Source organism: Centropristis striata, chromosome 1 (assembly GCF_030273125.1).
Source record: "Centropristis striata isolate RG_2023a ecotype Rhode Island chromosome 1, C.striata_1.0, whole genome shotgun sequence".
NCBI lineage: Eukaryota > Metazoa > Chordata > Actinopteri > Perciformes > Serranidae > Centropristis > Centropristis striata.
The window spans coordinates 35,552,845-35,568,285 of NC_081517.1; the positions used below are offsets into that span (position 1 = coordinate 35,552,845).

The 15,441-nt window shown below is 39.7% G+C and overlaps 1 protein-coding gene across 1 annotated transcript in view; it reads left to right on the forward strand.

The window, feature by feature from the left end:
• The window catches only part of pkn1a (protein kinase N1a), a 57,872-nt gene that overhangs the window by 29,167 nt on the left and 13,264 nt on the right, over positions 1-15,441 (forward strand). Inside the window, exons 2-8 of the mRNA XM_059340205.1 lie at positions 2,553-2,747; positions 4,599-4,704; positions 5,012-5,160; positions 5,671-5,791; positions 12,486-12,631; positions 13,692-13,905; positions 15,247-15,441. Coding sequence (XP_059196188.1) covers positions 2,553-2,747; positions 4,599-4,704; positions 5,012-5,160; positions 5,671-5,791; positions 12,486-12,631; positions 13,692-13,905; positions 15,247-15,441 — 1,126 coding nt within the window. The remainder of the gene's footprint in view (positions 1-2,552; positions 2,748-4,598; positions 4,705-5,011; positions 5,161-5,670; positions 5,792-12,485; positions 12,632-13,691; positions 13,906-15,246) is intronic.

Sequence of the window (15,441 nt, forward strand, 5' to 3'; positions counted from 1 at the left end):
ATTTAGACCTAATTTACTGGTTGGGCCACAGACAAAAAAAAAGACTGCTTGAGATGAAGCAAGGGCTACACAGTGGTGAAGTGGTTAGCACTCGCCTCACAGCAAGAGGGTTGCCGGTTCAACTCAGTAAATTAGGCTCTTCTGTGTGGAGTTTGCTTGGGTTTTCTCCGATCCTGTGCCTTCCACCCAGAGTCCAATGATATGCAGTTTATGTTTAATTGGAGACTCTAAATCCATCCATAGCTGTGATTGAGAGCATGATACTTCAATCAAGGCCTTATTTATTATTATTATTATTATTATTATTATTACTATTACTGTTATTATATATTTATATATTATATATATTATTTTATTTATAATTATTTTATTTTATTTTATATTGTTACTATTTATTATTACATATTATATTATATATTATATACTGTACTATTATTACAATTATATACCATCTAGTCACTATAGCATTGTTGCCATCATATCACCAGTTTAATTATTACCATCATCTTGCCAACCTACCAACTGATCTTCTTTTTTTAACTAGGTGTGAGTGTGACTGGTTGTCTGTGTCTATGTGTCAGCCCTGTGATAGTCTGATGACCTCGCCCAATGTCAGCTAGGATTGGCTCCAGCCCCCCGCAACCCAAATTCGGATAAGTGGTTACGGATAACAAATGAATTCACATATCTCCACAACTGACTGTTGTTGGTTGTGCCACATATCAATGATTCAATCTATACAGCATAAATTAAGCCAGAATTCACTGACCAGTGCAAGATTCTTAGCTCCCTTTTTTAAATAAAAAAACAACTGCAGTTCCAGTGCAGTAGCCAGTTTTTCAACATGTAAGAATGGTTCAAGTTTATATTCAAAATTTATGATGTGTCTCTGTTTGCATAGTTTGTGTTTACATCATATTGATACAAATCCCCAGGTATTCATTCCATAGTCTGACATGCCTCAAAACACAGATTAAAAGCAGTATTTGATCACACCCATCTGCCACAACATGACACACAAAACACATGTAAAATCACTGTTATTGTGCAATGTAAAGGTGGATTAAACCTTATGCTCATTTTCAGTTTTGAGGATTATGTTGGATGAGCTTTAGGGTGCTGACTCCACCCACCACTGTGACTGTATCCCATAGTCTCTCTATAGGGGAAGGGGAACCACCACTGTGGTTTGTAGATGTGGAGGTCGAGCAGGCAGCAGAAATGGGCCCAGTCTTACTCTCTGGCTTTGATCCAATACTTAGAAAACGCATCCTTCCCTTGTTTCCGCTCTCGAGATCATATCACCGACCCAAGTGAGACCAAAAAAAAGCTGTCACAAATTCTCTTCTCGCCAGATCTGATTAATGTAGCTGAGGACGACAAGCCAACCGCCACAGATCCAGGAATGATTTACAAAACCTTTTGAGAGTGAGGATGTGTCCTTGATGTATAGAGTTTCTGTCCCTCTTTTCCCCGTCTCTCTCTCTCCACTGACAGCAGCAAAATCGCAGAGGAAACAGGAAAGGCCTGAGCAGCTTGGTGTTGGGACGGATATCCTCTTTCGGAGGCGTTCCCCCTCCTCCCTCACTTAACTCTCCCTCTCCCTCTCTTTATCTCTTTTTATCGTTTTTCTCCCCTAAACCCATTTCACTCTCGGTGTGGCATTAGCTGTTTGGCCAGGCTCGGGAGTGTACCAAGGATTTCTGTCCCTCTGTATTTATTATTATTTTTTTGGGTCATCATATCTGAGTGAACTATGTGTTGGCATGGTGACGAGGAGGATGAGGACAGCTCAGAGGTGAAGTGTTGTTGGCTTGTTTGTTTGATGTGTGTGTTCCTGTATTAGTGGCTGTGATTTCGAGTGATTGAGTCTCTCTCCTGCTGTGTTTCTGATTGAGTGCCTGGCTTTTGAGTCTGCCATATCTCTGCTAGAAGGGATTTTTGAAAAGACACAGGAAGTGAGTAGTACCAGTAAAACATTGGGTTCCTACAGTGTGTTTTTCAATACTTGAGATGATTATGGCATTCCTCAGCCAGTAGAGAAGATCCGGTTCATGAGAAAAGGCTGAGAGAGGACAATGGACAGCACAGGTCATGGGACGGATTTGTAACTCACTTTGATGTTTGTGTTTAGTCTTGAGTTTTAGCCCATTTGGGAGGCAGACTATCTTAAAAATGGCATTTCTTGTGGTATTTCTGAACTGTCGTTGACCATGAAGCTCTTCTTGTTAGCAGGTTTTCCATAGATTTGTTTTGAAATATTATAAACACTGGCTGGGTAAGATTTTTGTCATTCCTTACTGCTCCTCCTGCTTCCTTTTCAACATTTTTCCCCAACTTTGCCCCCTTTTTCCCAACCCCCCCCATCACTATTGCTTCTCCCTCTCTATCTCTTTCCTCCCATTACTGCCTTATCCTGCTCACCATCTCTTCCTCTTCTGTCCGCCTCATTCTCAACACCTCCTCTTTCCAGGCTGACTTTGTTGTCAAGTTTGTTAATAACCACATTGCCTAACTTCTTTATCCTTTTTTCCCCTTCCCTACCCCTCCAGAGTGACCAAGATGGCCTGTCGGTCCTGGAGCAGCTCGGCCTCGACCAGAACTCAGATTTCTCCGATTCCAGTGTGCAGCAGCTCCTGGACGAGCAGCGCGAAAGGATCCGCAGAGAGATTCGTAAGGAGCTGAAAATCAAGGAGGGAGCTGAGAACCTACGGAGGGCCACGACTGACAAGAGGAACGCACAGCAGGTTAGCCACAGTTACCCTCAGATCCTTTCGAAGCCTTCGTCCACCAGGACTTGCCGGAGTCTGAAAATCTACAACTTTTTTCTTTTTCTTTCTTCTTGCTTGTCATGCCAGTCAAGAGTCATTTTTTTTGTTTTCCAAATGATAATGTATGACAGAGAGAAAGTTCAGGAATTGGAAAAAGGACTTTAAAAGGATACTGTACATAAGAGTGCATCTTCCACTGACAAAAACATCAGTAAATAGAGGCGCACATGGAGAGTGCTGCCAAGGCCAAGTCGAGTCTGAAAGCACAACCGCTATAGATGCTTGTACATTTTTCAAAACTACAGGCGATATTTCAGATGTGACCAACCTACATTTTGACCAGTTCTCCTATTAAACTATTGGCCCCGAGTGCTCCATAACAACAGCTTTCTGTCTGAAGTTTGAGCATCTACATGTGTAGGCTATCTCAGAGGATTATTCGTACCCCTGAGTGTGGATTGTTATATGGAGTCTACAGTTCTACAGTCACCTATGTTTTGTCACTACTGAACTGTACTACTATATTCTGGATTTTAAGAGGCCAAATGCCCTATCTCACAATGTTAAATAAAGTAAAAGATAATTTGTGTGTCCACCCTGTGATTCAGATCCTCTCCAATGTGTAATGGATTCTTCCTTGGTCTATGTAACATCCTTCCACCAAGTTTTGTAACAATTGGGCCAGTTGATTTTCTGTAATCTTGCTGATAAACACACAGACAGACAAACAAACCAAACTGAAAAGATAACATCTTTGGCAGAGGTACAGGGCAAATTAAATGATCTGGTCATGAGAGAACTCTGATTCTTGTCATGAGAGAACTCTGATTTTTGTTGAAAGTTTTAATTTTCCATTAAAATGATGGCAGGAAACCAGTTTAATGACTGGAACACCACCTGGCTGGTGAATCAGTGAAACAACAGGAACTAGGTAGATTTGCTGGTGTGTTTAGTTGTTATCCTGTTCGTCTCTAAAGGATCTGACACTATTTTAAAACTTCATCCGACCAATATTTGATCTTTATTTAGTTCCTTATTTAGACTTATTTAAGTCATTCACTTTCACACATTTGTCCTTCAACGTTGCTGATAAGACTTGTAAAATTCAGATTACCACTGCGCTCCTCTAAAATGTATGTAAATTACTTTCATGTTTGTGCTAAGCAGTATTTTACTAAATGCTTCCTGCAATCTGAAATGCTGGTTTAAACATGTAACGATCAAGGAGGATACCTAAATCCCTATACTGACATGTTATATTGTGAATAGAAGGGTTTAGTCTGAGGGGTTTCAGGGTGTGTTGGCATACAATTATTTTTAACAGGAGTTTTTAAAGATTAGGTGCAATATTTCACTCAGGAGAAATTACACCTGTTTGATTAGAGTGAAACTGCTTCCCTCACAACTCAACAGATTAAAAGGGTTCAGTTTGCTTTATTGAGTTTGACAGGTACACTGAGGCTGCCTGCCTGCTTCAGGTATTATGTCTTTATAAAGTGCACTTAACAAGATCCAGACAGAAAGTCAACATCAAAACACCTTAGAACTGGTTCATAGTGAAAACGTTTGCTCTTTGGCTTTTTATGAATCCGTGTGCTAAAGATATTAATAATAATACATTGGACTGATATGGCACTTTTCTGAATACTCAAAGACACTTAAAGAACAATAACAACAACAAAAAAACAAAGAAAACAATCCAAAGATTAAATCATTTATGTGAAGGTGAACAAAGCAGAAAGGAGGATGAGAATAGAGATGTTTATTTCCATGCATTGTCCAAAGTTTCATAACTTGAAATAATGTTCTGCTGTCTTTTTCCTGCAGGTGGACAGCCAGTTACGTTCTTCTAACCGCAAGCTGGACAACCTTCATGCTCAGCTGCAAGAACTGGATGCTCACATTGTGGTGAAGGGAGGAGAAGAAAATAAAGGTATGCATTTAGAATAACTGTCATCCCTCACGTCAAAATCTACCTTGTCACTTGCTTCCTGTCTCTAACATAACTAAGCAAGTTTCATATTAGAGAGCTGCTTTGTGGTAGACGTTTTGTATTAAATCCCCTGGCAACAGTTATTTTATTAATATTCGGAGTAGGGAAAATGGCTGCATATATGCAACACATATTATTTTGAAATTACATTAAATTCCCCCGAGAGTATTTTCCCTTTAGAGCCCACCATGTGAACTCTCATCTGGTTCTTTTTTTATCAGCTCTAACCTTTTCCCTCCCTCCACAGATGAGTGTCCTCAGTCTCCCGGGGCGGAGAGTCGCACGTCAGCCCACAAGGAGCGCATCGCTGCCCTGGAGAGACAGCTCAACATCGAGCTCAAAGTCAAACAGGGAGTTGAAAACATGATCCCCATCTACGCTAATGGATCCACCAAGGTACAGGACATTAGCTTAATCCTTATACACAGTCACACACCTTAATACAGCTCAGCAGAACAGCGTTTGTAGGGCAGAAGTGCATTAACAAAGACGAGCATTAATGTAAAGAGCATTTTGTACAGTATAGTGTACATTAAACCCCTCCCCCAGCTGGCTACTAACTGACTCTGTGTGCATCTTCATAATCTACAACCTTGCAATTTGCTGACTCAGATGATCTCTAAATGTTTAAGACCTATGACACACAAATCCCCTCCCCTTATGCACACACCATCTCTTGATTACTTCAAAAATCACGTCCCCCTTTTATGCAGCATCTGTTTCACCTTGTCAGTTGACCTTGCTGTCATACCTCTGCTCCCCCTTTGTTTCACTGCTTTAAAATACAAATTTAACACCAATAACAATCAATCAACAGAAGGGAGTTTGAAAAAAAGGATTAATGATTCTTCTCTGTTGCTCAAAGTTATTATCCCGTTGTATGATTCTGGATTCTGCTCCAACCAGGATAAGAAGATGCTGCAGACGGCCCAGCAGATGCAGCAGGACAGTAAGACCAAAATCGACATCATCCGCATGCAAATCCGCAAAGCTGTGCAGGCCACGGAGCACAATGATGACTCACAGGGTGAGTTTGTATTCACTCATTTAGCCATAAATTATAATATTGTTGTAGTATAGCTGACACTTGCTGGTTTAATGCAGTAGAGCTAGCCTGGCATTGCCAGAATTTGCCAGAAAATCGTTTAGGTCTGGAATCCAGAGTCCTCTCAGTGCACTTTCAATTTCCAAGGGGTGTTATCAACAGGGGCAGACCAAAATTAACTCTTAATAGGTCGACAACCAATCAGAGAAACAAAATGTGTGACGTAGCACTGAGGAACACAGGGAAGTTGGGGCAAACTTCAAATTTCAGCTAAACTGTTCTGTGACTTATATTTCGTATGCTGGCATCCTCTTTTAATTTGTTCACACATGAACAAGGTACAGGATGTGTTGTGGTGAGGTTTCATAAAAATAAAACTGTGTGCGGGATCACGCATCACAACATGGCGACCTGTCCGGATTCATATGTACTCTTAAATGTGCTTCTGGAAGCATTTGAGGTGAGAAGTAGGCAACACTGTAATAGAGTCTTGATTCATATTTGATCAGTGCTGTCTAGTTTGACAGTTTGATCTGAGGTTCACTAGATGTCAGTCATCGTATCAACTCCTACCCATGTTACAGTTGAGATTGACCAATCCAGGTCCTCTTTGGCTGGAAATCTCTCTGAACAGCCGGGTGACCAGATGCATCTGCTACAGTAAATAAAACATGAGCTCTGTAGATCCATCTGGTTACAGTAGAGCTACAATGATTAATCAACTAATCGATTCAATTCAATTCAATTCAACTTTATTTATAGAGCGCATTTCATGCACAAGGCAGACTCAATGTGCTTCACAATACACATAATTACAGTTTAAAACAACAACAACAACAAAAAACACAGAAAAATCAAACAAATCGATTACAAATTAATTGAAGAGTGCAGGTAGACAAGCCATGCCATATTCACCACATATACACTTACTTACTCACACATGTGCACCCACTCCCACAACCACACATGCACACAATTCAACCAAATGCTGTAGAGAAAAGATAGGTTTTTAATCTGTTTTTAAAAATGGCTACTGATGTGGCAAGTTTAACTGTGTCAGGCAGGGTGTTCCACTTTCTTGGGGCATAAACACTAAAAGCTGCTTCTCCTTCTTTGGATCTGGTGTGAGGGATGAGTAAGTTGCCACTGCCTGTTGACCGAAGTGTTCTTGCTGGGGTGTAGGTGATGAGCATATCTGTGATGTACTGAGGTGCAAGGCCGTGTTGTGCTTTATAAACCAGGAGCAGTATTTTGAAATCAATTCTTGTTCTAACGGGTAACCAATGCAAGGACTTAAGAACGGGTGTGATGTGTTGATATTTCTTGGTGCCAGTGAGAATACGTGCAGCTGCATTTTGAATTAGTTGTAACCTTTGAATGCTTGATTTGGAGATTCCAGTGAATAAACCATTACAGTAATCTAGTCTACTTGTTATAAATGCGTGGATTAATTTTTCTGAGTCAGATTTTGACATAAAGCCTCTCAATTTAGAGATATTTTTGAGATGGTAGAAAGATGATCTGGTGATGTGGTTGATATGACTTCTGAAATTTAAATTGCTGTCGATAATTACACCCAGATTTCTTGCTTCAGTTTTGCTGTCAAGGGAGAGAGAGTTGAGGTGTGCTGCAATTTTCAGTCTATGAGCCTGTGCACCAAAGATGAGTATTTCTGTTTTGTCTTTGTTTAGTTGTAAAAAATTGTGTGACATCCATTGATTAATGTCTTTGATACACTGAGTGAGGGATGTTATGGGTGATAGGTCATAGGGGTGTAGTGAAATGTAAAGTTGTGAATCATCTGCATAATTATGATAACTTATTTTATGTTTGCGTATGACATGTGAGAGTGGAAGCATGTAGAGATTAAACAGTAGTGGTCCTAGAATTGACCCTTGTGGTACCCCGCATGTAATGTTCATTTTGTTTGAATGAAATTCACCGATGGAAACGTAAAACTGTCTGTCCTGAAGGTAGGTTCTGAACCAGTTTAGAACTGGGCCTGATAAACCAACCCACCTTTCAAGTCTTTCCAGTAAGATATTGTGGTCAATGGTGTCGAATGCAGAGCTAAGGTCAAGTAGAACAAGAATGGAAATTTTTTTGGAGTCTGTGTTTATATGTAGATCATTTAGGATTTTAATAAGTGCTGTTTCTGTGCTATGGTGGGGACGGAATCCAGACTGATACGTATCTAAGAGGCTATTTGATGCTAGATAATTCTTGAGCTGAATGTAAACTGTTTTTTCAAGTATTTTACTGAGGAATGGTAGGTTGGAGATGGGCCTGTAATTTGCAATGACACTTTGATCCAGATTGTTTTTCTTCAGAAGTGGTTTGATGACAGCTGTTTTTAGTGATGTGGGAAATATACCTGACTGAAGAGACGTGTTAATGATATGTAAAACCTCTGGTGCTAAGCAGTTAAAAACATTTTTGAAAAATGCAGTTGGGAGGGGATCCAGGCAGCAGGTGGAGGACTTTTTTGTCGATTAGTTAATCGACAAAAAAATATTGTCCAATTATTTTTGATATTATTAATTGGTTAATTGCTTTTTAGCGTCTCAAATATGGGGATTTCCCGCTTTTCTCTGAGTTATATGATATTAAACTAAATGTTTTTGGATTCTGGACTGACAAAGCAGGACATTTAAAGGCATACTAAACAGAAATGGTCAATTACTGCACACCCCTGATTCACATATTTAGCTTTTTCACGGCTCTATTTGCTAATTTTGTAGCTTTTGTACCCAAAGGATAACCCCCAAAACTTCCCTGAACACAGCAAAATGAAAAGAACATAAAGGCTCTGCAGATACAGATACTGCCACACACGTCTATTTGGTTGGTCTAATTTGACCAACATGCAGGAAATATTCGTAGCCTGAACATTTTTAGTTAACTGTTAATTTCAGACACTGCCTGTGATTACTCTCAGTGGTTTATGACAATGGTCAGGTGCAACTGACAGCATGCTTTTCATCTCCATCTTCATGCTGTCTTCTTCTCTGCATGTCATACAATCTGCCCTGAACAGCTGCAGACACGCAGCAGCATAAACGGATCAATAAAGAGCCAGCTCAGTGTTCTGTTTGTTTATTATGTGGGGAAGAAGATGAAGAAGACGGTTAGGATTGATACATAGTGGTGTGTGTGTGTGTGTGTGTGTGTGTGTAATACAAAGCCTGTGAAATGGCCCACCTGGCGCATTACCACAAACAATCAGATGCACTCAAAGAAAAAAACCTGCAACAAAAGGACGGCCAGATGAAAAGTCTCTTTTACACGAAAACGCTTGCTCACACACTCACAGTACAGTATTATTTGCCTGTGTGTAGAGGCAGAGCACAAACACTGTCTGGGCAGGTGCTTATATTACATGTGCAGAAGTGTGGTTGTGCACTTCAAGGTACAATCAAACATTTGATGTCCTTTTCACTTTCTCTTCTTTCTAAAGTTCACGTTGTATGTTGTGGCAGAGCGATCAATGACATTTTAGAGCAGGTGAACGAGGTTCTGCAGAGTCCTGAGTGCTGTCGACCATTAGGGCCTCTCTGCTGAGAAAGTGGGCCAATTGATTACAGAGGTGGATGGTTTGCTAAATGCAGCAGGGAGAGAGGGTAGAAGTAAAAATACAGATTATAAGGATGGTGTATTCCCATTGGGGCTATATATTTCTGCTCATGCTGAGACCGAGGCAGCCGATGGCTCTTAAAGTAGGCTTTTAAGGCAAAATGGCCATTTGGAAGACTCTTTTAAGGGCTGTACTTTCTCCCTCTGTGTCCTCTATGTGGAAAGCCCACACACTGGGTTAATGATTTGAAGTTACTTCCACCGCTGTAACATAATTAAAAAATACTATTATCCATGTTAATGACCAGTCTGAGCTGCAATGATTTTGTACTGAAAGGGACAGTTTGGATTTATTGAAGCTGTGTTGTATGGGGTACGTCATGCCGACACAGAAGCTAAGCAATGCGTTGCTGTGGACGGGGGCAGCAGCTTAATGTACATTAGCCTAAAAAACAGCTATATTTAGAATATTTTCACTGTTTGAGCTTGCTATTACACAGTCCTTTCCTATGGGCAACTGAAACCCTTCTATCCATCAATTCCCACTTAAAAGCCTTTTGCAAGCTAAAATGAATGTTTTTGTCAAAGTTGCAGGTAGGAATTGGGATTGCGAACCAGTTCCAGTTGAGAACCATTTCCGTTTCTGATCCTTCAGAATCATATGCCTGTGAGCTTATCAATTGCTTTTATTATTAATTGCCAGCATGTTTTTTCTGGCAGATGCACATTGCAAAACGTATATAATGTCAGTTTTGGTAACATCACTTCTTTCCAACTCGCAAAGACCAAAATTGTTTTGGGTTGAATTGCATTGTGGGTAATGTAGGGACCAGGGTTTTTTATTTACTTTTACAAAGACAGATACTGCATGTAATGACAAATATGATATCTCTGGTTCTGCTGCATCGATTTTTTTTAAAGAGTCATTTAGTAAGTCCAGAAGTCATGGGAGTGCAATTCTAATTCTAAAAGTTCTACAAAACCTAATATCTATTATGTAGAAATTCATATAGAGTGTGTATATGCCTTTCTATAATTTCCATGTAGGTATGTTATTGTCTCCATGTCCAATTCTTATTAACTTTAAACACTTGAATCTTCTTCTTTTGTGCCGGTGTCCCAAATAGTTTCTGGATCTTTCTAGGTTATTCTCTCTCCTTTGAAACACACACACACACACACACACACACAGGGGTTGTGTGTGTAGTGTACACAGACAGGCAGACAGTCTCCAGGCACCACACCCGGTGGAGGGGTCATCTAGCAGGGTCTGGGCTGCAGGCAGAACACCTTATTAGGAGATAAAAGCATCCACATCCATCTCCACTCCTACCTCCCCCTTTTTCCTTTCTTTCTCCTCCTGTCTCACGGAGCGCTTTAAACAGCTCATAAGTCATAAAAATCATTTTTTATCACTCCTGTGTGTCCTCCTGTCCATCCTCCTCACCAGCCGGCATTTGAAAGTCAAACGCACCTTTTTGAATGCTACTTATCCGATTGTGCTTTTCCTTTTCTCACGCCTCATCTCCTCTGCTCATATCTACTCCACTGCTGCCCACTGTGAGAAGCTGCTACTGTGCCATTAAGCAAACCACTCAGCTGTAATTGTGCTTCACGGGTGTTACTCAGAGGCTGAACCCATGTCTGTTTTGCTAAGTGAGAGAGCTCGAGTGTGTTTTCCCCTTTTGACTGATAGCATTGCACCTAATTTTCTGCTTTGAACTCCGCTACAGTTACCAGGCTTTTCCATTTAAGGGGTGAAATAACAAATTGTCAGTATTTTATCAGTGGCAGGTTGCATTTTAAAGTGGGAGTCTCGAGTGGAAAATGGCTGTAAATAGCGCAGATAATGTCAAAAGTACACATTTGTTGAGTTTTTGCAGTTTTTGTTGTCAGTTTATGATTTGGTTCAAGGTTGTTCCTGTTGTTCCTTTTGGTATTGTCACTCCTCCTAAACCACTTGTAATAATACTTGTAATGTATTAACTTTATCACATCATGATCAGCTAGGTGTTTTTTTCACCACCTTATTCATGTTGTAATATTGTTATTAAATAATAATAATTCCATTCTAAACATCTGTCTAATAAGAAGTGGCTGTGATCTGTGGCAACAGGAAATATTGAAAATATATCATACTTGACAACCATTTATTATTGCTATAAAATCCTCTGAAATCCTATTAAAGTCTTTAAGTTATTGCTCTGAGCAAATTAGCAGCTCATTTGTTTGGTTTATATGTGGCTTAACAAACTTGATAACTTAGTAACTTAATGCCAATATAATTTAAATTAAATCTCAATATTAAACCAGACAAAAAAGGAAATGTAAAAAGAACAAAAGAGGGGTTTTGAATGCTCCGTTTGCTTTTAAGGATGGGATGACAATCTGTGTTATTCTGTAATGGTAACATCCAATCACAACACTAATCAGTTTAAATGAAACATATGGCTTCTGAATCATCTACACGGTGAAGGGAACAGAGACGACAGTCCAACAATCGCACACAAATGGTTTATCTCAGATCACGTTGAGTGAGAAAGAAAAACATATTTATCTTCTGTCATTAATTGAAACAGTAGCACGTAGTATTCATGTTGTATTCAATAGAGGCAGCAGATGCTGTGTCTCATGCACTTGGTCCATAATATTTTTACTTGAATGTGAAATTGGGAACAAAAGCATTGGTGACTAAAACTGATTTCAAATATGTGAATAGGAAGAGGAAATAAAAGCAAGATGAAAAGAACAAAATGCGCTCACAGACGTTGGAACTAAAGTTAATGTTGTTTACTGGGGAACACTCAGAGGCTGCTCACCTCCCTCTGGGCGCTGCTAATGTTTTGTTTGTCTTGACTCTTGAGTAATGCATGACATGCATTAAGGCATTAACCTAACTCAGTGCACCCAGGGGAGTTCACTATAATGCACTGCTGCCAAAACAAAACACTGGAGTCTCAACGTGCACCTGCCAAGATCTGAATAAAAAAACAAATCTGAATAAAATTGCAGGATCATATCTTAACTTGCAGCTGCAGCTACATTGTGTAAAATCCTCTACTCCTATTCGTAGTGATGTAATCTGTTCGTCCCGACACTGCAGGTAACCAGGACCTCTGTGGGATGGAGCTGCGTATCGAAGAGCTGAGGCATCACTACAGGGTGGAGCACGCTGTCGCTGAGGGGGCTAAAAATGTGCTCAGGCTCCTCGGGGCCAGCAAGGTCCAGGACAAGAAAGCCCTGTCTGAGGTTAGACTACTAACACACAAAACTAAAACTTCTTCCATTCGATCTCTCTACAACTCAAACACCTCTTAGCTCCTATTTTGATCTCTCCTTTTCTCCAGCCTGTACACCCTCGTACTTCTGTGCGTTACTAACATTATAAAGCATCATCACAGTATTATGTTTCTGAATGTGATACATTTTCTCTTTATGGGTCCAACATGGACACAAGATACTAAAAGCAATGTTGTTACATAAAGCAAATTCCTTTCACATCAGATATTTCACACAGCAGCTTCATTTACTGTACGCTCCTTTACAAAACATTTCAGACAAATCTGCCAACACTTAATGTTTTTTTTTTTTACCAATATCTATTTTTTGCTGTTTTAATTTAGCTCTGTTTATCACAAAATGTAATTTTGCTTGTTTTAGTATCATCATTTTAGTTTTTTCATATGCACTTTCATATATTTTGCACATTTAAATTTAAAAGTTTGTTCTTTTATTGGCATTTTATCTGCTTTATGTGAGATCATCCTTTATATTTGCATGTTAATTGTTTGTGGTTATTACCTCGACTTAAATTGAACTTCTTTCTTTTATCTGCGTTTTACTTATTTGTGTATAAGTGTATTTATTTTACTCTGCACTTGCAAAATCATACTGTATATTACCACTTACAACTCAAAATTTCCATACATCATATACGATTCATCTGTGTGCTGGTTTTTGATCAGTTATTCACTGGTTCCTTCATTTGGTGTTGACATTTCTTGCTTTTAACTTGAAACACTTCAAACCAAAACCTTTCCCTCATGCACACCCCATTTCAGTCATAGAGCATGGTGATACAAGCAAATATTGAAATATTTAGCAAAGGCTAAAAAAATCCAAATAGTACTTTACTTTACTGCTGTATATTTTGGCGCAGAGCCTCTTTAGAGAATTCTAGAGATTTCTAATAGGTGTTTACAGAAATGCTGTTATGTTAATGTGAAAATGTGACTCAAGTTGAACGAGCTATTAGTTACTTGATGTCACTCAGTGGATGTAAATGTGTATCTGTGTCGCTGCTCTGTAGGCACAGTCTCGTCTGAGCGAGGCGTCTCAGCGGTTAGACCTGCTGAGGGACTCTTTGGACCAGCGTCTGGCAGAGCTGCCGGAGGACCATCCCAAAGCCAGTATCATCAAAGAGGAGCTGGTCCTGGCCTCCTCCCCTGTCTTCAGCTCTCGCCACGGCGCCCCCTACCTCCACAACCAGTACAGCACCCTCAACAAGCCCTCTCCTCTCACTGGTATGTTATACACAACAAAGCTACACAGGACAAAGTCGAGCACGCTCACACCGCGAGACGTCATCACAGATACACACAAACACAAATGCATATTTAAGACATGACATGACAAGTGCTGTATTCCATGGTTGAGATGAAAAAAAGCCTTCAGTACAACATTTAAGAGGTTAGTGTTGACATACTAGCATGCCACTGTGGAAACTGACATCTCTGTGCAAGTGACATTTACCCTCTGTACCCCACAACAGGATTGAAAGGCCCGTTTTCTTTTAAACTTTTTCTTTTACACCATTTATCATAAACTAAAGAAAAAAAATGTTCATATGGGATTTTCACATTTCTGGTGGTCCTTGAACAAATCATGTGTGAGGAATGCTTTCAACTGGAAAAAATAACAATCTAAATCTAACAGTGATATTTCATCAAAATTGTCTTTTAAACATTTGATCCTGTTTAACCTTAAATTCTGCACACCTCAGCTAAACAAAAGCCACGAATGAATCGAAAAATAAAGCGTCCTTGGGTTTTTTGAAAGGCGCTTATTTTTTCATGATTTATGGCATTATAACTGTGTTATATTGCTTAAAAAGCATTGTTTTAATTTCTTGTAGCTATGATTGTGCTGTTTCCATTGAGATGCAGGATTTATATAATTGTAGTAAAAATGATTGGGGTTTTGGGGGTTCAGAGGATTAATTCTGGTTAAGTGATGAGGTGTTCTCTCCTGAAATTAAGAGCCTATTAAAATAACCACAGGCAGTTTTTCAACAACAAAGGATTTGTTTTTACTTGGTTTCAAAATCATGTCATGCTATATTCATATTTTTATAGTTATAAACTAATATGGGTATCATATGCTTTGGTACTAGTTTATTTGCACTGTTAAACTTTAATTTAGCATAAAACCTGACTGTTTTTGTCCCAAAGGTATGTATTGGTGTTGACAAAGTTATGAAGGAAATTGTAGTGACAAAACATTCCTGTAGAGAGCACACATCAAATGAACTTTTGGTTCTTTTTTGTGGCAATGTGGTTATCCTGTGGTGAAACTGTTTTAGCCCTTTGATCACACATCACGTTTTCATTCACACCTCTGTGCTGTAGAAGACAAGTCGTGGTGCACGTATAGTAGGAGTAAAAAATCTAGGAGACATTTCTATTCTAGTGTGAGTGGCTATAGTTATGGTCCATGCACATTATATTTGTAAATAAAAAACTTTACATCTCTTTTTGGGTTCAGAGATTGTTTAGTCTTAAATTCAGCTAAATATTTATTTATGTGGTCTCTGGGGGGTTTGGCCCTCAGTTGGTTGTACCTGATTTGTTCCTTTCTGTCTTCAGGTACCTTACAGGTGCAGCTGCTGGGCTGTGTGGGCTTGTTGGAAGTTGTCCCGGGTCGCAATAAAGGAACAGCTGTCATGCTGCCTTGCTACAGCCCCGGAGACACCCGGTCCTTCATGAGAGGCAGCAAGGGACTCTATGGACGCAGCGGCTCAGTCAGCGGGAAGACACCCAGCAAGACGGACGAGCTCTCCT